This window comes from Talpa occidentalis, unplaced genomic scaffold (assembly GCF_014898055.3).
Source record: "Talpa occidentalis isolate TD23 unplaced genomic scaffold, MPIMG_talOcc4v2.1 talOcc4.2, whole genome shotgun sequence".
NCBI classification, from domain to species: domain Eukaryota; kingdom Metazoa; phylum Chordata; class Mammalia; order Eulipotyphla; family Talpidae; genus Talpa; species Talpa occidentalis.
This window is the reverse complement of record NW_023602073.1, coordinates 127,169,545-127,196,884: the sequence shown is the minus strand read 5'-3', so window position 1 is coordinate 127,196,884 and position 27,340 is coordinate 127,169,545. Positions and strand designations below refer to the sequence as shown.

Here is a 27,340-nt window from a genome sequence, read left to right as displayed (position 1 = left end):
TCCAGAAGATCAGGCTGGGTGGCCACACAGTAGAAAAAATGCCCATTATACCACCAGCTGTTCCCAGGGACCCCAGTTTGCACTGCCCACTGTCAGCATAAATTGCCTACACAGGGCATGGGAGCCCTTGGATAGCTCTTTTGTTATTGCTGGCCCAGAAGCTTAGAAAGGGATTCCATGTGAGGTTTCTTCTTACTTGGCAGAGCTAAAGTCACATGTATCGGCCCCAGGGACAAAGGCGGCAGGGAGCTCCACCTCCGGGAAGCAGGCCTCACAGGATAGGAAGTTCCCCAAACATAGGAAGGTATTGAAGACACCGGGCAATCACTAAGTGTGACAAAGGCCGGTGAAATCATCAGAATCCCTCCAATAAAGGCACGAACCTGACAGAAATAGCTTCCACATTTGTTTCCCAGAATTTTAGAAAGATATACTAGTCTCTCCCCACTGTTGCATATTTACCCTATTTTCTCTACCTCAGTTACCTCATCAGATTATCTTTTGGGTTGGTATGTACATATATATATATATGTACATATATATATATAAACTTTTGGTTTTTTCCTCAACTCTATAATTCCTGTGCAGCTAGAAGAGCCTTATTCTTTTTTTTTTTTTTTTTTAAAGATTTATTTATACAAGAGCTGGGGTACAGGCCAGAGGTGGGAGGGTGAGAGGATTCACCAAAGACACAGCGGGGAGCAGAATAGGCAGATGACCAAAAGCACTGCTGAGGGGAGCAGCAGGCTAGACAGGAGAGATCTGCCGCGCCATGTGGGAATCTCCCTGGCCGACCGGGAATCGAACCCACACTGCAGAGGCTGAGGACAGCTTCACAGCGCTGTGCTCAACCCGCTGCACCACTGGAGAAGCCCAAGAGCCTTATTTCTTGATCCTCTCACCTCCTACAACTTTATGTAGCCCATGTGAGTGTTTACCAAAAAAAATTTTTTTAATTATGAATAAGATAACATATGTGGCTAAAAAGTAAGCAAAAAAAGCACAGTGTGCTTCAGTTCAGTGACATTACTGTGTTGCCAGTGTGCCCACATGGTTTTTGGCAGCAAGTGTGGGGAATAATTTGATGGGTTGTACCAATTTGCTCTTAGGTTACTTAAGAACTAAAGCTCCACATACCACCGAGCTGCTTAAGTGACAGGACTGCAGGCAGGACTGTGTCACTTTCCTCAGACAAGTCAAAGTATATTACACATGAGTATGTAAGGCAGTGTCATAGGACTGTGGCTTTTCAGAAATAATTTGAACCACAATGGAGAGATCAACATAAGCTCCCTGGGAACACTGATTTCTCAGTTTCATAGTCTTTGTCTTTGATGCTGCAATAGAACTTCCAATAATGAGCTGATAATGGGATATGCAGAAGAATAAGTACAGCAGTTTACATTTTAAAATCATCCCATACTCCCTGAATTTATCAGTTCTATTTAATGATACAAATAAGTAGTTTTGTGCTTATTACACTAGAAATTATCAGAGCACCTTCCTCCAGCTCTCAATTGCCTTATAAACAAGCCCATTGTCCCCAAAACAGTGATCAAGGAAAAAAGCACTAAAGCTAGCTAGTATCAGCATTTTAAATTCACTGACTCAGTGAATGGAGCTAATATTCATTTTTTACTTTTAATGAAATAATCTAAGTGTTTGCTTTGTTGGCATGTGGGTTTTTTTTTTTTTTTTGTACACTGGGTTTATTTTTTTATATAAATTCTCTCTACCTGAAAAAACTGACATTCAGGAATGCACTTATAATTTGTTGAAAGATAAAAATATAGATGAAATCTTGAAGTGATAGAAACAATGGAAGACAATAGATTACCCACTCATCAACTGTAAGGTTTATCATCTTTGGATATAATGAAACATAAGTTTGTTAAATATTGTGGTAGCTGGTCCATATATCTTTGATTGAGTGCAGAGGAGCAAGTTTATCTTCTTGATCATGTGTCTGAAAATTGTCATTTTTGGAGTCAGGGGGTTTGGAGTGCAGGGTCCTTGGGTTCACTCCGGGAAGGTTTCACCAGAGCTCCCGTTTTAGCAACACTTGTTGAGTTTCACAGGTGAATTTCTCCACAAGACAGAGACATTAGTTATATTTAAAGGGCAGGTTTATTAGGGAAGGGATAAAACAGTTAAAGACACTTGCATAGACACAAGTGGGCCGGAAGAGCTGCCCTGAATGGGACAGGTTTGCTGAGAGAGGTCTGGGAGGTCAGTGAAGAGAAGCCCCGGCATGTACACATCACGGAGAAAGCAGGAAAGCTGCTGTCCTGCAGAGGAAGAGAGTTGGTGAAAAGAAGCACCTGCATAGTCACAGGTGGGCAGAAGGTCTGCTGCCTCCAGCCAGTGTAGACTGCACTGATATAGTCTTCTTCTCTTTGGGAGGGGCTCACTCCTTGTGAGCCTTCTGGTTAGTTGCTCATTTTAGAAAACTATGCAGAATCCGAGAATCTCCATATCTTTACCTTTGGATCTGCTGGGCTCAGTCTCCATATCTTTACTGTTGGGCCTGTGGCTAGACACTCCCTACAGCAAAATGAAGTCTAGAATATGAAATCAAAACTGCTTTAATTACTATAATTACTTCCTTATGACTTTTGACTGGGGTGACTGGCACATTTGGGGTTTTGGTTTCATGTTCTACCTCTAAATCTAATAAATCCCAAAGGCTAAGAGTTAGTCTAGATTGAGAAGTAGGTTAATACAGTAATAATTTAAGACTCTATAATTGGGACTAAAATTGGGCTCAAACTGGACAGAATTTTGTTCCTCTCTTGCCAATATTAGTTTTTCATATCCCTCAATTTAAACATACAGGATCTGCTACTTTTTCAGTGGCTGAAAATGTTGGAATCTGGTTATAAATGTGAGTACATGCTACCAGGGTTTCCCTCCATGAAGCTGACAACCAACAAAACGGGAACATAAGGTAGAGTCTCCTATAATTCTAAGCCTCTCATGACAGCAGGTGCACTAGCGTGGCCCAGTCAAGAGGGCCTCACACATGGGTAGCTGAGATGGCAATGGTACGAGCAGCATCATGGTAGAGTCAGAGTCTAGGATCCTTGGAAATCACTGGGCCAAATCACCTGCCCAAACTGTTTCATATTATAGATTGGGAATTGAGACTCTGGAAAGTAAACTGGTTTACTAAAGATTGCTTATCAGTGGTAAACACAGACCTAGAGGCCAACCAATATCCTTTCACCAACCATGCAGTCTCCTTGTCAGAAGACAAGACTACATAATCTATAGTACCAATTTAGGACGATGTATTCTGGCTATGTGACTTAACAAGCAATTATTCTGAGACTCTGATGAATGAGGAGAAAGTCACTTTGAATATATCAAGACCCCAAACTTACACTTTCTCAAGTTAATGTCTTACTGGGTTTTTAAAATGGAACCATTAAGAAAATTTGTTTCATTGTATATTTCTGTTGTCTCCATAAACCTGCATAAATGATGATTTCCTTGATAGCATTAGAATCCTTAATACCTAAGTTGAATATCTGGATTTATTTTTTTCCAATTCCATCACAGCATGACCACTGTATTATAGCTTCATAAAACCTTAGGGCTGCAAGGGCGCTAGCTTATTCAAAAGAAAGTGACTTTTTCTTTGTTACACACCCTTAACTTGTGAAATGTATTGTACTTGGTGGAGAAAAGGATGTGTTGCAAAGAGTGAGGCTTTCAAACAGAACAGAGCCAAGTCTAAATTTAGCCTTACCTTTCATTAGCTTTGTAAATAGCCATTTAACTATTTAGAGCCCCAGTTTCCTGGTTTCCTAATTTTTTTTAACAGTACCAGTCACTTGCTAATGGGGTTTCTGAAGGAAAGAAATATAATAAGGTACCTAGACCACATGGCACACAGCCAGGTATTTAACAAATGGATGCTATAATTGTTAAAGTACAGAGAGGCTACTGTCTTAGCCTTTGAAATTGTTCAGGAGGATTGGGAACAGCTCCTTGAAGATAAAGATATTTATAGACATAGGTTGAGAAGTGCTATTTCTACTAAAATGTGAACTTAGATATGGGACAGTGAAAATAGTACTGGTAGTTTGAGATGGAATCCTGGGTTGTACTTTAGGGCTAGCACCCTAGTGATAGTGTGGTCTTGGATAAGGCATTTAACCTCCTTGAGTCTATTTCTTGGGCTTCAGGAAAATGGGACAAGGCCCCAAGTAACTTTGCTTCCTACTTTAAGGCTTATTTAAGAGGCAGTCTGCCCACAGGAAAGCAAGCCCTCTACCACTGAGAAGGGTTTCATGGTGAGCAGCTCCCAGGTCTGCGTCCGGATAGGCATGCTCCTTTCATCTTTGCTACTGATGTCACTTCAGTGACATATTACCAGCAGTTTGAGCTGTTATTTAGGTTTTTCTTTGCATTTGATGTTCTGTTGTTAATTCTGTGGAGTTGACTAATTTGAACTTATTTAAACATTTCAGGTTGAAAGTCCTTTGATAACTGCTATGTTAACGTGAAGGATAGGAACACAAAGGTGAGGAAACACTAAAACTTATCTGAACTCCTGCTATGACTTCATTATCAGCATAATCGAACAACTTCCAAGAGTGAGAAAAAAATGAGGAAAGTTAACAAGGGGGGAAGAATGTTTATTAAGAGGCATGAAAATGCATAAACTCATTTATAAATAAAAGTAGTATAATTTACCCAGTGAAAAAATAGAATCCATGAGTAAACTGGATTTTCTATTTGAAATGATTACATATTTGATGTCTAATAATTTCCCCCTCCATCACGATCTCTTGGTAGCAGCAATTTTACAATGGCTGTAGAAAATACTGTTACCAACAATTATCATGGGAAGAGGAATTTTTCAAGAGTTTTCTTTAAAAATGAACTAGTGCAAACAAATTCAGCATATAAGGGATATGCAAAGATCTGGGGCTAATCTTCAGAAAAGTAGAAAATAAAAATCCCAAACATATATATATAATAAGAAATGAAAAAGGCAAGCTACATTTTGATCATTAAAAAATAATACATATGGATATTATAAAACATTCTTAACCAGTGATTGCATTAATTACATTTATAAATGCTCATTCAAGTACTAGTATTCAATAAACATTCAGATCCCCATTAGAAGTAACACGAGATATAGACACATCTGGATAGTGCTTTTTTGATACAACAACAACAAATACCATGTCAACTGGAGGCCAGTGACTTAAAACACTATTTTTTGTCTATCAATAATTTTCCATAGTCTATGTATATTTTGTTAAGACCTGTAGAACATTACACAATAGCTAGTTAAGAAGTCCTCTCTTTAAAATAACTCAAGGTTACTAAAACAAATATTCTAAAACACAAGTTTAACTTTAAAAATACCAGGGTAGAATCCATCTTCTTTAGCAAGAAATTGTTAACTCCTTACCAAATGTTGGTTTGCTGTAGACACTATATGAATACTTCATTGGTCTTTACCAAAGAGCTATTTAATAAGATGAAAAGATTTCATAAACTATGGTGCCATGATAGCAACAGAAGAACTTATGTCAAAGTAGTGCTGAAATCAACATCACTTCCTTGATTACTGTTGTTAATCGATCTTCCTTCAAAAAGCTCCCTCCTAATTTTGGCCTGAATCTCAGGCTTTAATAAAAATTCCTTTATCTGTTTCACTTTGGCCTTCAGACTCATTCTTTCTCGATGCAAAGCTTCATTAATTAAGTCCCGATTTCCAATAGGTTTCTTGCCTACAGAAAAAAAAATTATATAGTGCATTTTACATACAAAGGTGAATGAAAATCATTAAATATGGCACACTGACTTATCAAAAGGTTAAAAAAAAGACCTTTAAAATGTTGCCCATGTTTTATATAAAAGGTTGCATTTTGCCAAAAAATATATCATTTACATAAAACAAATTTACTGTAAATAAAGATCAGTGCATAAGAACAACATACATCAGACAAACATGAAGCCTTATGTACTCTTGTATAATAGTTTCAACAGTGATTATTTAAACTTAGCACTTGTTAGCTATGTGTGTGTTTTGGCCTCAGATGAAGGAGTCAAATGCCCTGCTACACAATATAAATGGCAGTATTCCATTTATGGCAAGGCCCTTTTTGGGGTTTTTGAGCTCATAGGCATAATACAAGTTCCCTCTCTCTTGGCGATGACTGAGAGCAAGTGAAACCTGGCTATGCTTTCACAGATGAATTTCCTCTGCTAGTTCCATTTCTCTTCTATTGTGTTTCAGAAATGCAAACACATCAATCATTAGTATCAGGCAGTCTCCACATTTTAAACAGCACAATGCAGGTTAGTTCCTTGAGTCAGCGGAGGGAAGCAGGGAAACTTCTCACAGAGCAGAGAGGTCCTGCCTGCATTAGGGTCTCATTTCATGTTGTCACTGTCAGTGCCATTCCTATTAGCCTCTTCAGTTTTCACAGAGTTCCCATTCCCTGGTTTATTTTTGTTCTGTGTTTCTTCCAGATACTGTTGCACAGCTTTGAGGACCGCATTCTCCACCAGCCTCTTACTGAGCCTTACCAGTTCAGCATCATCAGGTTCACCTCCATTCTTATCACCTACATTCATAGAGAAGAAAGGTCACTGAGAGTATATTGCCATAGAATCTTGGCATGCAGGGGCCAGCTAACTCACTTAAAAAGAGTATGTCCTTCAGCCCGATCTATAAATTCAAGAAAACTGACTTGAATTTTCATTTGGTATTTGCAGAAATAGGAAACTGCCTATTCCTGAAAACTTCAGGTTGAAAAGAGTACATTAGCCCTAAGCTAAACATACTCTACCTAGCAATGCTGGAAGTTTCCCATTTATACATGGAGTCTTTGGTCTTCTCTCATCCAAGGCTAAATGCTACTATTAAAGTCCATGAGTCTAGCACCTGGAGCTTCAGACATGTGAATCCACCAACTAGATCCTTTTTCTCCACTAATCAAATGACAGGTAATCAAAATTTCTCCATCAGCTAATTACTTGGGATCACTAATTTTAAAATGTTTGGACTATATGTTGTTGCTAATAAATTCTCAGCACTTCCAGGAAGACAAAGGCAGTTACTACTACAAGGAACTGGCTTAAGATAAACTTGTAAGACTAATGTTCCTTTGTTTTTAATCTTAGTGCTATTACTGCAAATTAAGAAACAGGAAACTCTTTGGGGAAAAGTTAGGATTATGATAGTGAATTATTAGATGTGAATATTTTATGGCCATTTTGCTTCCCTGCTAGTGATAATCAAGGCTTAATTATATCATCTTTCATTTTACTGTAAAGAACTGGTTCCCCTCTCTTCTCATGCTACATATTTCCCAGTCATTCTCTTTCCTGTCTTCCTTAACTGGGGAAAAAAAATCAAGGGGATTCATCTCATGTCTATCAAGCTGTGAAGCCAAGAGGGTAGATTGTTGAAGGTAAAGATATTAGAGCACCTAAGTATAACAAGCAAAGAGTAACAGATCTCAATGGATTGATAGACAACAATACAGTAAAGGACTTCAATATTCTACTTTCAACAATATGTCCACCATCCAGACAGAAAATCAATAAAGACAGTGGACTTGAACTTAGCTTAAATGGACCTAACACATATATGGAACATTCTATCCAATAGCACTAGGATATGCACTCTTCTCAAGCACAAATGAAACATTCTCCAGGCTTGATCATATGTTAGGTCATGAGACAAATCTCAGTTAATTAAAAAAAAAAAACACAAAAATTATACTAAGTATCTTTTCTGACCACAATAGTATGAAATCAGCTATCAGTAACAGGAAGAAAACTGGAAAATGCACAAATATTTGGCAACTAAATGGGCTAACAACCAGTGGGCCAAAGATAAAATCAAAAGGAAATAAAAAACAATAACCCACATAAATGAAAATGGAAGCACAATGTGCCAAAACTTATGAGTTACAGTAAAAAGCAATGCCAAGACAAGTTTATAGCAATAAATATCAACATTAAGAAAAAAAGTTCAAATAAACAACCTAACTTGTCATCAAAGTCTGCATTTCAATGTTCATTGCAGCATTATTTTTAATACTCAATACATGGAAAGCACCTAAGTGGTTTGATAGCCTTTGAAGGTTGAGTAGACAAAGAAAATGTAGTAGTATTTAGTACCTCCTTTCCATAACAGTGACACATTCTCACATTCTTTAAAGAACTGCCCTCATGCATATAAAAAAAAAATGAAAACCTGACATTTGTAATAAAAGCAAAGAACCTAGAGGAAATAAACTTTAGAGAAATAAGCCAGAGAAAGACAGCATGTGATATCACTCATATATTACAGAGAGAAAACCAATAAACAAATGAACTAAATAAAAATAAGCTTTAAAAAAAAACAACAGAAAATGTGATAGTATTTATATATAATATTATTGAGCCATTAAAAAAAAATGAAGTCTTGCCATCTGTGACAACATGGATGAAACTTGTTGGGCATAATGACAAGTGAAAGTCATACAGAAAAGAACTAATACTGTATGATTTCACTTACATGTGCAATTTAAAAACACTAACCTCATAAAAAACAAAGTGGAGGTGGCCAAGGGCTCAAGAGTGGGAAAAATGGAGAAATGGAGATGTTGGTCAGAGTACAAACTTTGAGCCATAAGATGAATAAATTCTGGGAATCTAGTATACATATCAAATCATCACATTGTACACCTGAAACTGACACTATGTTGTATGTCAATTGTATCTCAATAAAGGGGAGAGTGAAGTTGGAATGCACACACATTAGAGCTAACTCTGTTTTGGAATATCAGTCATGGGCTTCAGAAGACAAAAGTCCAGTATTGAACTTGCATCCTACAGTTTGGGACAGGCAGAAACAAAGGGTATGAGATGGAACATGGACATCCTTACCTATCCTTCCATGTTACAGAGACTGAAATATGAAACATATGCCAAAGGTGGGAAGTGATCTCTAATCCTCTTTCTGAGCCCTACCACTCCTATGTAATGCATGTGCAAGACCAATTCTGCATATAACCATCATTCTTAGCAACATCCTAAACCAAGTAAAATGGGTTAAAGATCTATGAAATATAAATATGTCAGAATATTATTAAAAGAATGTGTGTAAAGAAATGTGTGTCTAATACTGCTTTGGGGGCAAGTTAAAACTATTTTTATTGTAAAATTGAGTAAGTATATTGCCTAGTATTTAAAGGATTTTTTCAATCTTATAATACTGTATACATGACACTTCCAGATGTGTTACCTAAAACTTTTTGTGTAATAGTTCTTCAAATTTTAAGGATAAAATCAAACTGATGATGAAGGAATACTTTTTAAGCACCCTTCAAAACACTATAAATGACCCTTTACACTGGGGGCTGTTCCTAAGCCTAATCATCTTTAGGATAACATGAGATATCACATTATTGATACATCAGCAGTAAGATAATAGGGTTGTAATACATGAATGTAATCATACTAAAATTCCAGATACTTCTCAGGTTTTCTGTGATTTTTCCCACTCTACAGTGAAGTGATCCTGTTACTTCACACACTAAGAGATTTAAAATAAAAATCTTCTCACAAAAAACTCTCTTCTGATTTTCTTAGTTTTGTTTATGATTTTACTATTGTCCAAGTCAACCAAACTCAAGTTTGTCCCCCTTTTCAACTTCATCTCTATATAGTAGCTATAAACAACCTAAAACTGAACTTAAAAAAATATGTTAACAGCATAAACTGAATTGGGACAATTCAATGAAATGTATGCAATATTTATACACTGACAACTACAAAATTTGCTGAAAGAAATTTTAATATAATTTGCTGAAAGAAATTATAAAAAACCTAAATAGAAGTAATACTCTGATTCAATGACAATACTGTTATAGAGGCCAATTCTCCTTCAGTTGCTTTATTGATGCAAAACTATATCAATCAAAAACCTACCACTTGGCTTTTGATGGAAAATGACAACTTGATTCTAAGATGTATTTTAAAATGTAAAGGAACTGGTCTCAACTGAAACAGCTTTTTTAAAAAATGAAGTTAGAAGACATATTACCTAATTTCAAGGCTAGCCATGAAGTTATAGAAATACAGTTGATATTAACATAAAGGTAGACATACAGATCAATGAAGCAACACAGAAAATCAAGAAATAGACACAAATATAGCATATGGCCAACTGATTTTCAACAAGGGTGCTAAGAGAATTCAATAGAGAAAGAAGAAGCTGGGTTTCCTGAATATGCCAGTCTCCTGTGCCATTTCTCATCATGTTACTTGCCTAAACAGTGTGGTCTAAGTATTTTATTGTACACTTTTTAAAAAAATTAAAGTCTATAAGCTTATATGTCTTAAAATGGTGTCAAAAAACAGGAGGGGCTAAGTAGGACAAGGATCAAGATAGGACAAGAGGACATTGCTTTTGGGATCAAATAAAGTAGGGCTCTGCATGATTAGGGTGGTACTAATTCTGGAGATATGATGATACAGTAAATAATGAGGAAGCCCCTCCCCCAACCCCAAAATAACCCTACTACAACGCTATAGGCATATGCAAGAAAAGAACTCTGGTGACTGCCTGGTGGCACAAGGCGTTAAGCGTCAGCACTATGAAGCAATCCGCTGCTACTACAACGCAAGTTCAATCCTCTGCCAGGAACGTCACCCACATGGCGCAGCAGACCTCTCCTGTCTCACCCACGGCTCCTCTCAGCAGTGTATTTCAGGAGATCCAACTGTTCTGCTCCCCACTCTGGTGAATCCTCTCACCGCCCCCCGCCCCCACCTCTGGCCTACACCCCAGCTCTTGTATGCATAAATAAATAAATGTTAAAAAAAAAAACTTTGACTCTTATCTCACAGCATGTGTAAAAATTAACTCAAAATAGATCATAGAGGGCCTTCCCTGGTGGTGCAGTGGTTGAGCGCTGGGCTGTGAAGCTGCCCGCAGCCTCTGCAGCACCGGTTCGATCCCCGGCCATCCGCGAGGGTCCCACATGGCGTGACAGACCTCTCCTGCCTCGCCCGCTGTTCCCCTCATCAGTGTAATTCATCAGTCTGCCTGTTCTGTTCCCTCCTCTGGCTCTGGTGAATTCTTTCACCCTCCCGCGCTTCTGACTGTACCCAGTGCTTGTATAAATAATAAATAAATAAATCTTTAAAAAAAAATAGATCATTGACCTAATATATAAGAATGAAAAGACAGTGTCTAGAAGAAAATAAGAACTTCTTAGTGACCTTGGATTAGGCAAAAATTTCTTAAATAGGATAGCAAAAGCACAATCTATAAAAAAAAAAAAACCTGAATTTCATTAAGATGTAAAACATTATTAATGGGGGGTAGAGGGAAAGGCTGACCAAAGTGTGGGAGAAAATATTGCAAAACATATGTATAAAAGAATGTGCATCCAGAATACAAAACATTTACCACTTAAGACAAACAACCAAGTAAAAAATGGCCAAGGAAATTGAAAAGTTACTTCACAAAAGACATACAGGTAACCAATAAACATAAAAATATGCTTAATATCATTAGCCATCAGGGCAATGTAAATTAAAGTCACAATGAGAAACCACTACTCACAAAACTTAAATATTGACTATGCCAAGTGTTGGTGTGAATATGAAACCATTGGAACTTCAGTTGCTGGCAGGTATGCAAAAATGGTACAGCAAGTTTGTAAAAACACTTTGGAAATATAAAAGTTTTTCTCATGAAAGTTGGACATATTCTTAACATGCAACCCAGCAATCTCACTTATGGCTAGAATGGAAAATGAGAAAGGAAAGAATATGCTCACAGAAAACCTATACATAGATGTCTGCTTTATTCATAATTGCCCAAACGGAAAACAACCTAAATACCTTCCACTGGTAAGTAAGTCAAGGAGCTGTGGTACATCCACTCAATGGAATATACAAAGGAAGAGAGATACAAAGGAAGAAAGACTGATCCACGTGACAACACACAGGAATTGTATTATGCTAAGTGAAAGAAATCAGAGTCAAAAGGTTGTACACTATTATTTCATTTACATGCATTCTGGAAAAGGCAAAAATATCAGTATGGCCAATAGACAAGTGGTTAGCGGGACTGGTCCCAAAGTCCCATGATAAGGGACCATTTAGGGGATTACTGGGGTGAAAACGTGGACTTCCTAAGTGCACTAGTATCCTATGACCCTTTGCAACTAGTACTGCTTGGTACTGAGCAAGACTTTCTCGGCTCCTCTCTCTGCTCTAAATATATAACTCACTGTAGTACCTGAGATCACTCAAAACTGTGTGGGCTTCAGAAACAGTTGCTTTCCTACTGAATCACATATTTATGTTGTGCCCAATATCAAAATGTGAAAAAGAAAAGTTCCTGTGAGATTGACTTGGGTGGCTTCTGAGCATGAATAAAACCCAAATTATTTTGTTTTTTTTTTTTAATAGAGGCATGTTTTATTTATTTATTTGTTTGTTTGTTTGTTTGTTTTGTTTATACATGCACTGGGTACAGTCAGAAGCGTGGGAGGGTGAGAGAATTCACCAGAGCCAGAGCAGGGAGCAGAGCAGGCAGAAGGACCGAAGTACACTGCTGAGGGGAGCAGCGGGCGGCAGGAGAGGTCTGCGCGCCATGTGGGACCCTCCTCAGGTGGCCGGGGGAACCGGCGCAGCAGAGGTCGCCGGCAGCTTCGCAACCCAGCGCTCAACCACTGCGCCACTGGGGAGGCCCCAAACCCAAATTGTTTTAATTCTCCCCTTCAGTGTCATTTGCTCTAACCCGCTCAGAGTACAAACTAAACTGGCTCTCTATACTCTGACAAATGATAACTGCCACTCTGCTGTTGGATTCTGGCTCTTCAGGAGGGGCAGTGTGCTAATTGTGATGCTTTACTCATTTTTTTCTTCATATTGTTTACAGGTTCCTATCTGCTGTTCTGTATAAAAAATTGCTTTCTTTTATATATAGAAACCATGGCTATTTCTCCCCTGATCTTTGATTCCTATATGCATTTAGATTGGAATGTAAAGACTTCTCAGTGTCCCTGAGATACTGCTCTTTTCAGGACCACTCCACCATATTTTTGCAAACCTGATTGAAAGGTGCAATTGTGAGCAGTGATAAAAACAACATTCCAAACACAATACCTGATCCGAAGGAGAATCAACAGAGTTATGACTACTACTACCGGAAAATTATTCTTGTGACAAAGAAGAAATGAAAATAGTTTCAAACATGTCAAAAGCATAAATTTTGAAATAATCATGTTCTTGTCTGGCAGAAAAACAAGGAGGCTGGAAAAGGAACTTTGCATTGAATTTTAACATTATGTTCATACAATTTAGCATCATCTATTTTAAGAGACTTTTGCATAACATTTGAAAGCATGACTAGATGGAATTAATTTTCACTTGTTTGACCAATATACCTGTTCATGATAATATATGCCTTTCTTTCTAGGCTAGAAGTTGATTCAAGCAGAAATAAATATTGCTTTTCTGTTCTGAAGGCAATGTTCAGCAAGGTAGATCAGCACAAATGTTGCCATCAATCTAATCTGGTAAAATAAATCATACCTACAGATATTACTTTACCTCTTTATAAGCAATAAGGACACACCCAGATCAGAAGGTTACACAGATTATCCCTCTGGTCCCAGTTCACTAACAGCAAGATCAGAGTACTTCCATCCATTGAGGTAACAACATTATAAGGGGAAATAAGTAGTATTCTTCCCATATTACCAGTAAGATCAATGAGTCAAGGAGGAAACATAACTTGTCTAGGATCACATAACAGAGGTGATGGGAAGCTGTAGGTCTCTCACTTGTAACTAAGGCTAAAATCCCAGGACCAGATGACTACAGAGTGAATTCTACCAAACCTGCAAGAGCAACTTATACCTATACCCATCCTTCTCAAACTCTTAAAAAAAAAAAAAACTGAAGAGAGGGGAAAGCTCCCAAACTGTATCTTGATCCTAAAACCAAGCAAGGACAGTACACAAAAGAAAACTATAGACTGATATCTCTAATGAGCATGTATGCAAAAATCCTCAACAAAATCTTGACAAATAGAATCCAGCAATATATTAAGAGAATCATCCATTATGACCAAGTGAAATTCACTCCAGAGATGCAAAGTTGGTTCAACATATTCAAATTAATCAATGTTATTCAACCACATTGACAAAAAGAAAAAAAAAACACATATAATTTCAAGAGATGCTGAAAATTTATTTGACAATAGCTATCTATAAAAAAATCTTTCAAAAATCAGAATAAATAGAATTTTCTCAACATAATAAAAGCCATATGACAAACCAACAGCCAACATCATACTATTGGTGAAGAACTGAAAACATTTCCCATTGAAATCAAGAGCAAAATAAGTATGCCCACTTTCACTACTGCTCAACATAATATAGAAGTCCTAGCCAGACTAATTTTGCAAGAAAAAAATACAAAATATAAATCCAAATTGGAAAAGAAATGATCACTATTTACAGGTGACATAACATATACAGAAAATCCAAAATACCAAAAAAACACTGGCAGTAATAAATGAATCAGTAAAGTGTCAGAATGCAAAATTAATACACAAAATAGGCTGTGTTCCTATATGCAAACAGTGAACTAGAAGAAAGAGAAATTAAGAAAATAGTCCGATTTACAATTATACCAAAAAGGATGAAATACTTGGGAAAAAACTTAAAGGAAGTGAAGGCTATACAATAAATAAAGTAAATAAAGTGAAGGCTATACAATAAGATAAGACACAAAGAAGTGGAAAGATATCTCATGTTCAAGGACTGGAAGAATAAACATTGTTAAAATGGTCTTATTACCTAAAGCAATTTATAGATTCAGTGCAATACCTATCAAAATTCCAGTGACATTTTTTGAGGAAATAGAACAAACAATTATAAAATTTATATGGAACAACAGAACCCCTAAATGGTCAAAGCAATTCTAGGTATTTACTCAAGGGATATGAAAACACTAAGATTTATATATGTTAATTTATGTTCATAGCAGCATTATTCACAATAGACAAATCATAGAATCAACCTAAAGCCTGTCAACAGATGACCAAATAAAGAAATTGTGGAACATATACTTAATGGAATACCACCCAGCTATTAAAAAATATGAAATAGTGCCTCTAGGGACAAAATGGATGAATCTTGAGGTGATTATGATAAGTGAAATAAATCAGAAAGTGAAAGACAGTTACCAGATGGTTTACTTGTGGAATAAAAGTAATCTAAAAAAAACTTGGCGAAACATAACAGAAATAATCCTTAGACTGAAAAAATAGACTGTTTACCAGTGGGGAAAAAGGGGAAGGAAAAGGAGACAGTGACAGGCTACCAGCACTGGTGTTCTGGTGGGGGCGAGTGAAGCATGGGTATATATGGAGGTGTGAAGCTGTGCTCCTGAAATTGTATAGTTATATACAAATGAATGGCAAATCAACAAAATTGAAAAATAAATAAGAGATCTTAAATGTCCTGAAAGTAAGATGTATAATACAGAATGAACGCACCAAGTAAACAGTGGTCAGTTCTCTGTAGAGAAAATATCAAAAGAGGGCCTCCCTGGTGGCGCAAGGGTTCACGACGCAGTCTACGAAGCTATCCTCAGCTACTGCAGCACCATTTCGATCCCCAGCCAGGGAGCTACCCATATGGCGCAGTAGACCTCTCCTGACTTGCCCACTGCCCTCCTCAGCAGTGTATTTCAGTCAGTCTGCCTGTTCTGTTACCCACTCTGTCTCTGGTGAATTCTCTCACCACCACCCCCACACACACACCCCTCAGGCCTGTACCCCAGTTCTTGTATGCATAAATAAATAAATCTTTTTTTTTTTTTTAAAGAAAGTTTCATGTAGGAGTTGATGCTTGAGCTGGGTCTTGTAAAGTAAATAAGCATTTCTCAGGTGGCTCAGAAAAGAAATGGCATAACAGGGACCGTACGACCAGCCCGGCCTATGGCAACTGCAGAACTTGGTCTGGAGTAAAGTAACTGATGAGATAGGTGGGAGGGCAGTTTGAAAATGGAGAGGCTGAAAATATGAGCAGGGGAGAGACTATGAAAATTCCCAGAGGACATACTAGTGCCTACACATTACTTCTCAAGCACCTACCATAATCAAATTACACTTCTAGAATCTGAGATATATACAAACTATTAAGGTTTACCTTCGAGGAACTGTTTATTTCAATCTTTGCAGTGTAATGGTAAAGGAAATTATATTTTCAAACTGTTTAAAAATATAAGCTTGAGTCTCAACATTCCTGTTATTTTTGTAAGAAAACATCAGATATATACCTCCAAACAGTGTTTCTGCTTCATTCTAGACTGAATGCAAACAACCATTCATTAAGCTTAGTGAGAGGAACTAAAATAAAAATGTAACTATTGCGTGATCAGCAGCATAAAAAACTTTAAATATCACAAGATGAAATAAAGCATTTTTAAAAATTATTCAAAACATAACTCTTTAACTCAGTTGCCTAAACCTTATGTGATCAAGAGCATAAAAAACTTTAAATATCACAGGATGATAGAAATTTTTTTAAAATATTCAAAACAGGGCCTCCCTGGTGGCGCAGGTGGTTGACCTCCACACTGTGAAGCTGTCCTCAGCCTCTGCAATGTGGGTTCGATCCCAGCTGGCCAGGGAGAAACCCTGGCGGGGAAGACCTCTCCTGTCTTACCCGCTGCTCCCTTCAGTAGTGTCTTTCGTCAGTCTGCCTGTTCTGCTCCCCACTCTGCCTCTAGTGAATCCTCTCACCCTCCCGCACATCTGGCCTGTACCCCGGTTCTTGTATAAATAAATAGATCTTTAAAAAAATATATTCAAAATATAACTCTCTTTAACTCAGTTGTATAATCCTAAAACAAACCCTTGTTGATCCTTCTTGTTGATTTTTATTTTATTTTCTAAATATTTCAATACTTTTAAATTTAAGAAACATTACATTAGACCATTACATAACTTTCAGGTGTGCATCATTATAAAGCAACATCTGTATGTATTACATTAAGTTCACCCCTAAAACTTTGATTCTGTCCTTCACCATACAATTGACCCCTTTGACCAGATTTACTCACCACATGCCCCATGCCCTTCTGATAATCACTAGCTGGTCTTATAATCTAAGAGATTACTTTTGTTTTATGTAGAGTTATCACTAATCCATAGGATGTCCTGTGCAAATTTTTTTAAGTGCCCTTTCCTCAAGACACTTCATTTCTATCTCTGGAAAATTTTCATAATCTACTGCTTTTGTTAGTACATAAATGTGCTTTATGTTATAAAACATGAATTACAAAGTCTGATATGTACAGTGTCTTCCAGGGCTGTGTAGTTTACAACCTATACTACCCCTCAGATTTTATATATGTACCGGGAGACAGAAACTCATTCCACATGAAGGTGGAGCAATAAAATATGCTCCCCAGAACTGGTGAAAGTCACATCACCATCACTGAATAAAGTGAACACAGAAGCTGTGCGGTCTGAGAAGGTGAGGACACAGAAACTGCTAGAAGCCAATGAGCCAGCAGTAAATGGAGAACACAGACTGAAAGGGGAAATGGAGAGATGGAGGCTAACAATGCCTGTAAGTTAGTCTCAAGGTCAACTCCACCCCTATCTAGTCTGCATGAGTCAATAAGTTCTTCCTTTTAAGAAAAAAAGAATAAATTTGCCTTAATATGTGTGACTTCCTGGCATCCATCCTCTGACTGCCTTGACTCTTTCCTTTCCTCTTCATGCTCTGAGTGGTTCCTAGATCATTTAGAATTCCTCAGATTCCACCGATGGCCTTGGCCTCCTGGCATGCAAGTCTTTGGCTCCCTTTAGCCCCAGAGGTCATGAGAACAACTCATCATCCCACCTGGTTGCAAGTTTAATTTCTACCCAATTCACCAGCGTTGTTCCCATATCATAGACTGACATTAAACATCATAAACTTGGAACAAGTCAATGGGTTTAAAGAGAGATTCACCAAAAAAGCATACTATTAGACTGCACGACACATACTTGACAGACATTAACAGGTTATTTTTTTAAGGAAATTTCACAAACTATATGAATTATTTAAAAATAATTTGCTGTTTGTTTATTACATTTATCTAGGTGAGGGTTTTCCATAGAAACATAAACAGTTTATAATAGTTGCATACCTATTTTTAACTGTATGTCTTTTAAAATATTCACATTTCTATAATATTTATAAAAATGTGTAGAATTTTATCTAAAATTATTTACTGTTGTTATTTTTGTCCCAAAGGAATAAAGTCCGTACAATAACATAAATTAAATGCTTATTTTGAAAGTATGAAAGAAAAAATATTGTTTAAATGTAGCCAACAACTGTGACTGTATTCAGGTTATTAAGCTATTGTCTCTCAGCACTGAAACCTACCTTCTTCTTTAGCTTAGTGACAATGGAGCTGGGACTCAGCACACCTATTTAATGTTTTCTTACCATTGACTTCTAAAATCATCAAAAGAAAATGAATACCCACAGTCCAATTTCTATCCCCCAGGATTCACACAGAATAACTCATTAAAGAATCCACCAAAGCAGGGGCAGAGGGTGGGGAGCAAAATCAAATAAACAAACAAGCCATCAAATATTTTAAGACAACTAATTCTTAAGCCCTCTCTCACACTAGCTACACAGGTTCCACACTATTCTATCCTCCTTCTTCAGGACACACTCCACCTGGTAAAATTCTAAAGAAGTTCTGACAGATCTAGATAGAAAGTCTTAGATTAACAGGTCATCTGCTTGCCAGTTTATTAGCTATCATACACATTGATCAAAACTTTGGAAATGCTGAGCTTCACAGCTAACTCTAGCTGAATATTCAAAATCCTTAGAAAGTGTGAATTTTATTTTTGCTCTAACAGATGTGAGACATCAAATTTAAAGTTGATGTAATTTACATGGCAAATGCCAACACCATCAAACCACAAAGCCAAAAAAGAGGTGGGAGAAAGGGCTGCTGAGATGCATAACTACAATTGGACATCATTTTCCATCAGATTCATTCTTACCTCTCCTGTCAGCACTACCAACAGGGTATCCTATCTCTCTAGGGACTGTGAAATCCTCACACCATCTACTCCAAGCATCTGTTTTTACATCACTTTCTTCCTAGTGCTATGGTTTTTTGTATATATATATGTCTCAGATTTGTTTATAAATGTTCTTGACTAAATTTATAAGTTCTGGAGGCCAGTATGTAGAAACAGAAAATTATAAGCCTCAAGTATCTCTGATTCTTCATTTAATAAAATTAATATCATTTACATCCTAGTTAGCATAGGCTTTAAGTTAAAACTATATTTATTCTTTCTATTTTTATCATATAATTCAGTTTTTGTCTATGACTATTTGCTATAGTCAAAGAACTTTACTACACAATGAAGAGGTTGGTTTTATAGTTGCAAAGTCTATTAACATGTACCTTTGACACTATAAATGTTTTATTATAGTTAACTTTATTTGCTAAAATGTGTGTTGTGGAAACTGTTTCTCCACATCAAGCAGTATCCACTCCCTGTGACAGGAGCTTGAGGTAACTTCCACCTTAGGTGTTAATTAACCCAATCTCCCTCGCTGACTTAGCTTTGCAAAGTCCCTGGAATGTAAGGGGTGTGACTTCCCTTGTTAAGCTAAGAGCATCAAGATCTTTTATGTATGCTATTCCCTAGATAAAACACTGGAATCCAATAGATTTCTTCTTAAAAAGTCATGTAAACTGAAAAGAAATCCTCCCACAATGGGGACTGTGCATCACTAGTGCATCTCCCATTAACACCTGACTCAGAGCTTCCAAATGCAATGTGCTCAAAAATATTACTTGAGGGTCTCCCTGGTGGCACAAGGGGTTAAGACGCAGCCTCTGAAGCTATCCGCAGCCACTGCGGCACAAGTTTGATCCCTGGCCAGGGACAAGCCCCACATAGTGCAGCAGACCTCTCCTGACTCGTCCGCTGCTCCCCTCAGAAGTGTATTTCAGTCAGTCTGGCTGCTCTGTTCCCCACTCTGTCTCTGGTGAATCCGCTCACTGTCCTGCATATCTGGCCTGTACCCCAGCCCTTGTATACATAAATAAATAAATCTTTTTTAAAAATATTAATTGAAAAGAGCTGAGTTATTCTTCACAGCAGCTCTCACTTAAAGGGAAATTTCATTACCCCTGAAGTGGAATGTGAAGGTTTAGAAGAAACTATAAAGTTTTCACTTCATTGGGTTTGGAAATATTTATTTTAGCATAGGTTTACTGTTATATACCTGAGCATCCTTTAGAAGACTTCTGGTTGCAGATGGCAAAAATTTAACCCAAGCAACTTTAGGAAGGGGAGGATTTATTGCTTCATGGAGAAGGGCTCAGTCATGGCTAAATTCAGACTCAAACAAAAATCACGGGGACTCTCCTCTAGTTTCTATCTTCTTCTGTCCAGGTTTTGTTCTCCCCTTTACTTCCTGTCCACTAGCAATCTTACGCTTATATCCTTTCTACTTACAACCAAAAAGAAAGACAGACCCTCTATTAAACCTTACGTAAGATTCTAGCCAACTGACTGGAACATGCACATGTCTGGGAAGCATGAATCACGATGAATAGAACCTCAAGAAGGAAGGAAGGGACACCCCAAAGGAAAGGGTGCTACCCACATAAATGTAAAACTACTCACCATGGTCCAAAATTTTAAGTTCCTTTTTTTCCCTCCTGGTCATGAAATAAATAAAACCATAGCTCTGCCAAACTGACTTCCAAGGTGACTACATTCATACAATCAACACACTCTCATTTGCTATAGAGAAACTGTATTTACTGGATCTATTATATGCCAACCACACTGCCAGGTATTTTATAGACATTAGCTAATTTAATTTTCACAATAAGCAGATATTTAAGATGAGGGGACAGAGCCTTAGAGAAGTTACATAGTAAACATCAGAATTAAAAATGCAAACTGAGTCCACCCATCTCCAAAAACCCCTTGCTTTCTACCACACAGCAATAAGAATTTTGAGGCTCTTTTAAGCTTTTTACTCTGAGTATTGGAAAGCACCCACATGCAAGCAAGGCCAAATTAATTAAAATGTAGGTAATTATCCATAGGAAGTGATTTATCAGACATCCAGGAAGAATTCTACTAGGCTAATGCCTGAAATTCTTCCATTAAAGATAATTTTGGGCTAGGTCATTACCACTGCTTAATTTGTTATATTTTACTACAAATGTGTCTCACAAGAGCACTTGGGATAATTTGGTCTGGTCAAAATGTAAATGCCCTAGTACATTTATGAAGCTTCCTTCCATGAACTAAAATCTTTATGTACAGCACATTCTCCAACTCTGTTTTTACATGTCCCTCAGGAAAGAAGACATGGGACAGACCACCTTGTACTGTTTGAGGGGTCACCTGAGTGGAGCTTGCAGCAGCCAGTGACTGCACAAGGGAAATCTCTACATCTTGGTGTCCCCATGAAAATTATCCAGCATTTGATCATAGAAGCCAGGCAAACTCTAAAAATGCCTGAGACAGCAAGAAAGGAAATACAGTTACTATACAGTCTAAGAATTAACAAAGGGTATCATGCAGGTAAGATAGGAATAGTAACTATCAGCACTTGCTCTACTGTTCCTAAACTTAATTTTAGAAACATAAATCTCTTGGGTATATACTATTTAATAAGACAAAAATTGAACCTTCAGTGACTATGGTTAAATCTTTTATATAGCACGTTATATTGCTGCTACCACACTATCACCCATAGACATTTGATGCAAAATGTAGTCTCAGGTTACACAAAGCACCACTGGTTTCACTGGACTTCATTGCTTCAGGAAGGGGGCAGCAGTAATGAGCTGTACCCAGTACAGCTCCTGGCCCTATTGCATCCGTGGAGGACTGTAGCCAAGAATTCCCCCAAACTACTGGCTTTCTGCTACTTCCCCTCTTAAATGGACATCTAGAAACATTTATTTTCTAACACTTTCATTTCATAAGCAGTTCTCAAACTGATCCTGACACAGTGCCTGTCACATGGCAAGCATTCAATAAATGAAGGGGAGAAGAGGAGGAAGAGGAAGCAAAAAAAGGAGGAAGAACAGAATATCCATATTTATTTCCCAGACGTATAGCTCTAAGGGACAAATGGGGGGAAATGAGCAAACTTTCAAGATTGCAGTAGTTCAAACCCCACTTTCTAAATGAGAAACTGAGGCCTGATGCTGGTAGCAGCTTGTGCAATGGCAGACAGAATGTTAGTAGCACAGCTGGGTTTGCTGCTCCAGTCTCCTGCTCCCAGTTCTGCACTACCTACACTGCGTGCCATGGGATGGGCCGTGTGCTTTTAAAAGGCAGCAACAGAACCAGAGTCATATGGGCCCCCCCCCCATGTAGAAACACACCTGCACAGGCAAGAAGGAAAATGGATGGCTCTGTCTCACTGATGGGCAGTTCCCTATCACACATCTCCTGGGACCTGTGCTGTAGCACCTACATGAGGACCTGCTCAAAGGTTTCTTATCCAGGGAATAATGTTTAGGTTACATCACTGAGTTACCAGCATTAACCAACTTCTATGACTTGGTTTATACTGAAGTTCTCTTATTCTCGTAACATAACATAAAAGGAAATGTGTGTTACTGCTCTCATTAACACACAGTTAGGACATGTTTCTCCAGGTAAGACACTATGTTAGGGTCTGGTGTTTGAAAAGAGGCCTACATACGGTTTCTGCATGTGGGGTGCTGGAAGTCTGTGGGATAAGAGCGCACATTACAAAGGATAACCACAACAAAAAACACAAAATGTAAATGAGAAGAACAAAGTATAAGGCTATAGGATTTCTAGGAAATCTTGTGGCGAATTGGAAAATCTACATACAGGTTTTCCTGAGAATAACTGAACCATAACCATTATGGTAATGAATGTTCAAAAATGTAAGTATTCACCATATATGAAATTAACACTGCTAACCTCAATTTATTATTAATGTAATGTCATCAAATTCCAAATCATCAGATACAAACTATCTTGAGATTTGACTCATATTTATGAAATGAATATGATTAATGGTCTTGACAACTCATCCCACACGAAAAGATTATAGATAAAAATAAAATGAAATATAAATAAAAATAAATTGTGTTTATTGTTAATAAAGAATTTAAAAATTAAAAGGTGTCTTGTTAAAATATACATTATTTTATTTTCAGCACCACAGAATACCAGGACAGAAAGTAACCGAGTTGTCACTGCCTCCATTCCTCATCCATTCCACCCTCCCTTACACCCTACAGTGGATTCCCACGCCCTGCTTGACCACCTCCAGTGACAGAGACCAACTGCCTCTCGACACTGTATGAGTCATCTTTAGACATTCACATATTTCATTCTACATTAATATAATTATTTCCAAAGGGGGATTTTGCAATAAGAACAAGTAAAATGTTTTCTAGTTAGTTATAAAGTGTCTATTTCAATATTAAGTCTTCTTTTGAGGTTTACTTAATGCAATAGATACAGTGCAGTGGTCAGTTTGCCTGTGAATAACACTTCTGACTATCAGCACTCCCTTCAGGAAGGTCACTGTGGGAAACTAGATAACCCAAAAGAATCACCTATTGCCAAAAAAGTACTATCTATGGATTCAGCAAAAACTACCTGGGAGAACATCTCCAACATATACATTTTACAATATCTACAGTAATGTTTAATGTTAAGCTTGTGTATCAACAGTGAGAGCTTACTTAACCTTCTAAGAAACATGCATTTATTGTCAGTATATTCTGATTGTGGCCAAAAGGTATACAGTTGGAGTAAAAGTTGAATTCCTGATACCGAAACAAAAAGGGTCTAGCTGCTTTGTGAGGCATTAATGGACAAATTAGTGATCGTAAGTCTACTGTATCTGATTACTCTATTATCAAAATTTCTGGCTATGCATACAGTTAACTATCTACACAAATTTGGACCCTTACATAACTAGTTGATGAAGAAAAACATTCTGTTGTCCCCAGCAGATTAAAATAGCAGCACTATAAATTAAGTGAGAATCCTTTCTATCTACCACCAGCACCGAAGGGCAAAAGCAAGAGAAAGTGGCAGTGGGAGGGGAGGGGCCATGGGACTCTTACCACTTGGCCAGCTGGGTATATCCTTTGTGTATCTCTGCAGGACTGTAGAGGAGTGGATTTCCAACTCACCTGTGTTTTGAGAATGACATCCACAAATTTAAACTGTCACCAAATACTTGTTTTAAGTCTCCATAATTTGAATTGCCTTGAGAAGCTACATTCTAAAGTCACTACCCTTTACAGCAGAATTAGAAAGGAATAGAACATTTACATCTTGCTCTGCTCTGAGTAAATCCTCTCTGGAGCATGAGGCTCAGGACAGGCTAACAAGACTGCTAAGTAGGGACACAAGATGAGGAAGACCCAGGAAGTTACTATACAGTTCAGGAGCAAGATCAGAAAAATGCTGAGCCCTCCCAAATATCTGCTGTGGAATCTTTTACATATTACCAACACAACCTAGAGACTGGATGTCTACTGTTAGTGTATTTTATATGTTTCTTGAAGCATGCTAGTAAATGAAGTCCCTTTTATAAGTACTATTTGTTATGTGTTACCAGCAGCACAGCAGTGCCTGGCACAGCAGCCTTTTTTTAGACCATCCTGTAGCTGAGACCCAGCATCAGAAAGCAATGTGAATGGAGTGTGGAGTGGATTAGGAGAAGCAATGAAGCAACAAAAAAATCAAGGACAGATGAAAGAATGATGGGCATAATTAGGGGGACAGTGGAGTGAATGAGAGGAAAGGGGGTACATATATACTGATAACCAGAATTTGGACTTCTGGATTAAAACTTAGCTTCAGACACAGTGTCCTGTCTTCATTTTCTTTTTTTATAATTTTAGAACTTGAGAAAGTAAACCCCCAAAGCAGTATATTTCACTTGCTGTCACTCAACATTAGGAAGCACTGTACCTAAAACACAAGACTGCACTCCAGTGATTTCAGATAAGACAGAAAAGGGCAAATTCCTCATTGAGTTGAAACTTGACTTCTTCAGTTAGAGCCAAGAAGACTGTTCAAAAACAAGGGAAGAAGAGAAACACAATAGAAGGAAAGCAGGTGCTCTTAGGAAAACCTGGAGCAGTGGAATAAGAAGTGGAGAAGGGGAAGATGTAACTCACTAGCCCTGCATCTGTCCATAGCAAGGATTTTCAGATAGGGATGTTCCTCAAGAAATGAAACAATCAGCCAAAACTCTTAAGCACTACAAATAAATTATTCTGACAAGCAGCTGAAAAGTTTGGGCCGCCAATGCTAATTAGAAAGTAAACAATTTTTTGTAAAATCATCTGAGGTTTTAATATCAGACTCATCACATACTATACAGAATCATTTTCATGAGTAATATTTAGAGCACAGTTTATTGGCTTTTGTATAGTCTCACAATGTTCATTTCAAAGCATTATTAGAAAATTCATTGTAAAAACTGACTTGTTTCCCAAGTGAATAGATATAGGATATATATTTTCTTATTTTTATTTTTTTAAAACCTGTCTCTGGCTAGTTTCCTGAGGAACAAATAGCAAGGAACAATCCAGATGTGGGTGTTTGATTATCTGAACCAAATAGCTTGAGATTCTGTAGATCTATTTAAATGTATTCAAATAAAGCACTGACATGACAGAAATGTAACTGTAAATTTAGTATGACTGCAAAAAATGTAATGAAAATGTAAAAATTCAGTATTGGGGCAATCAGTGGAAGACAAATTCTATTTTGCACACTGAAATGCCAGTGCTGTATTTATCAAAGTTAAAATGTAAATGAACACAGATAAGCCAGTGAGAAAAAAATTAAATGCAAATGTCATCACTTTAAGTTCTGGTTTCTGGGCCATCAGCAGATGTGGGATCTGCCTGCCATTCCCTTAAAAATATGCAATGAGGAAGCAAAGCACCATCACCTGTTTGGGGTGGTCTTACAGTCACACCTGAATCCTCTCCATGCAGAACAAAGCAGAGGATAAATAAAAATAGCTGTCAATGTATATATAGCATACGTCATTTTAGAGCCACCTTCCCTTCTCTATAAGTTATTATTGAGCATTGCTCTGAAAATATCCCAATTTCAGATAAGAAAAAAAAATCTGGTAAAATATATCAAATAGTATGCAGTGATCTAAAGAAACTCAAAACTAAACTCTGACTCTAAATAACGTGATTGAAAGAAGCAGATTACCAACAGAAGGAAAAAAAATGAGTTTTCAGTATTTTGCATTTTTAATGTAGCCTGTGTATTGAGTTCTGTACTTTGACAGTTAATTATTCACTACATACCTATCAATCATTTCAGAAATGCACATTTAAAATCACAGCTCATTATTTTGCTACCTTTCCCATGAGGAAAAAAAAAATAGCACTGGAACAACCACATAAAATAGTCAAGCACTTAAGATTCTGATAGTACAAATCACACTTACTGATTTTTTCCTCATCTCTTGAGAAAGGAAAGCAGCAGAGCTGGCCCATGGCACTGGTGCTGTCTTTCCTTCCTGCTGCTCTTCTCCCTGGGCACCCCAAATAGAAACTGCAGTTGCTACCACGGTCTGCGAGCACACCCTGTCTATTCCACTCCGAGGAGCAGCACGCCCGGGGCATGGACAGCCAATGCACAGCCGGAAAGAAAAAGGAGAAGGGAACTGGCTGCGGTGAGCAAAAAAGGCTCCACCTCCCAGTCCTCCAGCTTAAAGCAACTGACTGGGACTGACATTCAGCTAAAGTCGCTCCATGCTCCCCTAATTCCCACAACACCATGAGCTCTCAGCTTTAGGGAAGCACCGAGCGCCGTGTGGATGTCTGTGTGTCTTTCAGAAAGGGAACCTGGAACAGCCCACCATGAGTCCTTTCTCCTGAGACAAATACAGTAATTACAAAGGGAAATTCAAAGGGGGCGGGTGGGGGGGAGGGGGGAAGAGGTTCACTATTTTCTGTCAGCTATTTAAAGAGGAAGAGTTTTCTTTTACTCCCAGGAGATTTTTATTTCTTTTGTTTGTTTTATGACTAGGGAAGCTGACATTGTTACACTGAGAACCCAACTTGTGTGAAGTACAAGACATACCTAATAAACTAAAGGAACAGTACAAAGAACAGGGAAAGTGGGGGAAAGAGACCATGCATTGCTAGCTGCCCCCTACAGCACAGCTTTCAAAGTCAAATCTACTTTCTGAACCACTGCCTTGCTCACCTATGAAAACATTAATTAATACTATGCATTTTG

General features: G+C 37.7%; 1 protein-coding gene across 5 annotated transcripts in view; it reads right to left on the bottom strand.

Annotated features, from left to right (window-relative positions):
• Positions 1 to 3,752: 3,752 nt before the first annotated feature.
• The window catches only part of AKAP7 (A-kinase anchoring protein 7), a 97,293-nt gene continuing 73,705 nt past the window's right edge, over positions 3,753 to 27,340 (bottom strand). Inside the window, exons 1-3 of one of the 5 annotated variants that reach the window (XM_037520399.2) lie at positions 26,544 to 26,973; positions 24,181 to 24,249; positions 5,717 to 6,593 (exon numbers count right to left, since the gene is read on the bottom strand). In XM_037520399.2, the coding sequence (XP_037376296.1) occupies positions 6,400 to 6,593; positions 24,181 to 24,249; positions 26,544 to 26,877 (597 nt within the window). In that variant the 5' untranslated portion in view covers positions 26,878 to 26,973 and the 3' untranslated portion in view covers positions 5,717 to 6,399. Of the gene's footprint in view, positions 6,594 to 24,180; positions 24,250 to 26,543; positions 26,974 to 27,340 lie in introns of those variants that run through there. The other 4 variants (XM_037520400.2, XM_037520401.2, XM_037520397.2 and 1 more) reach the window with 4 other exon arrangements.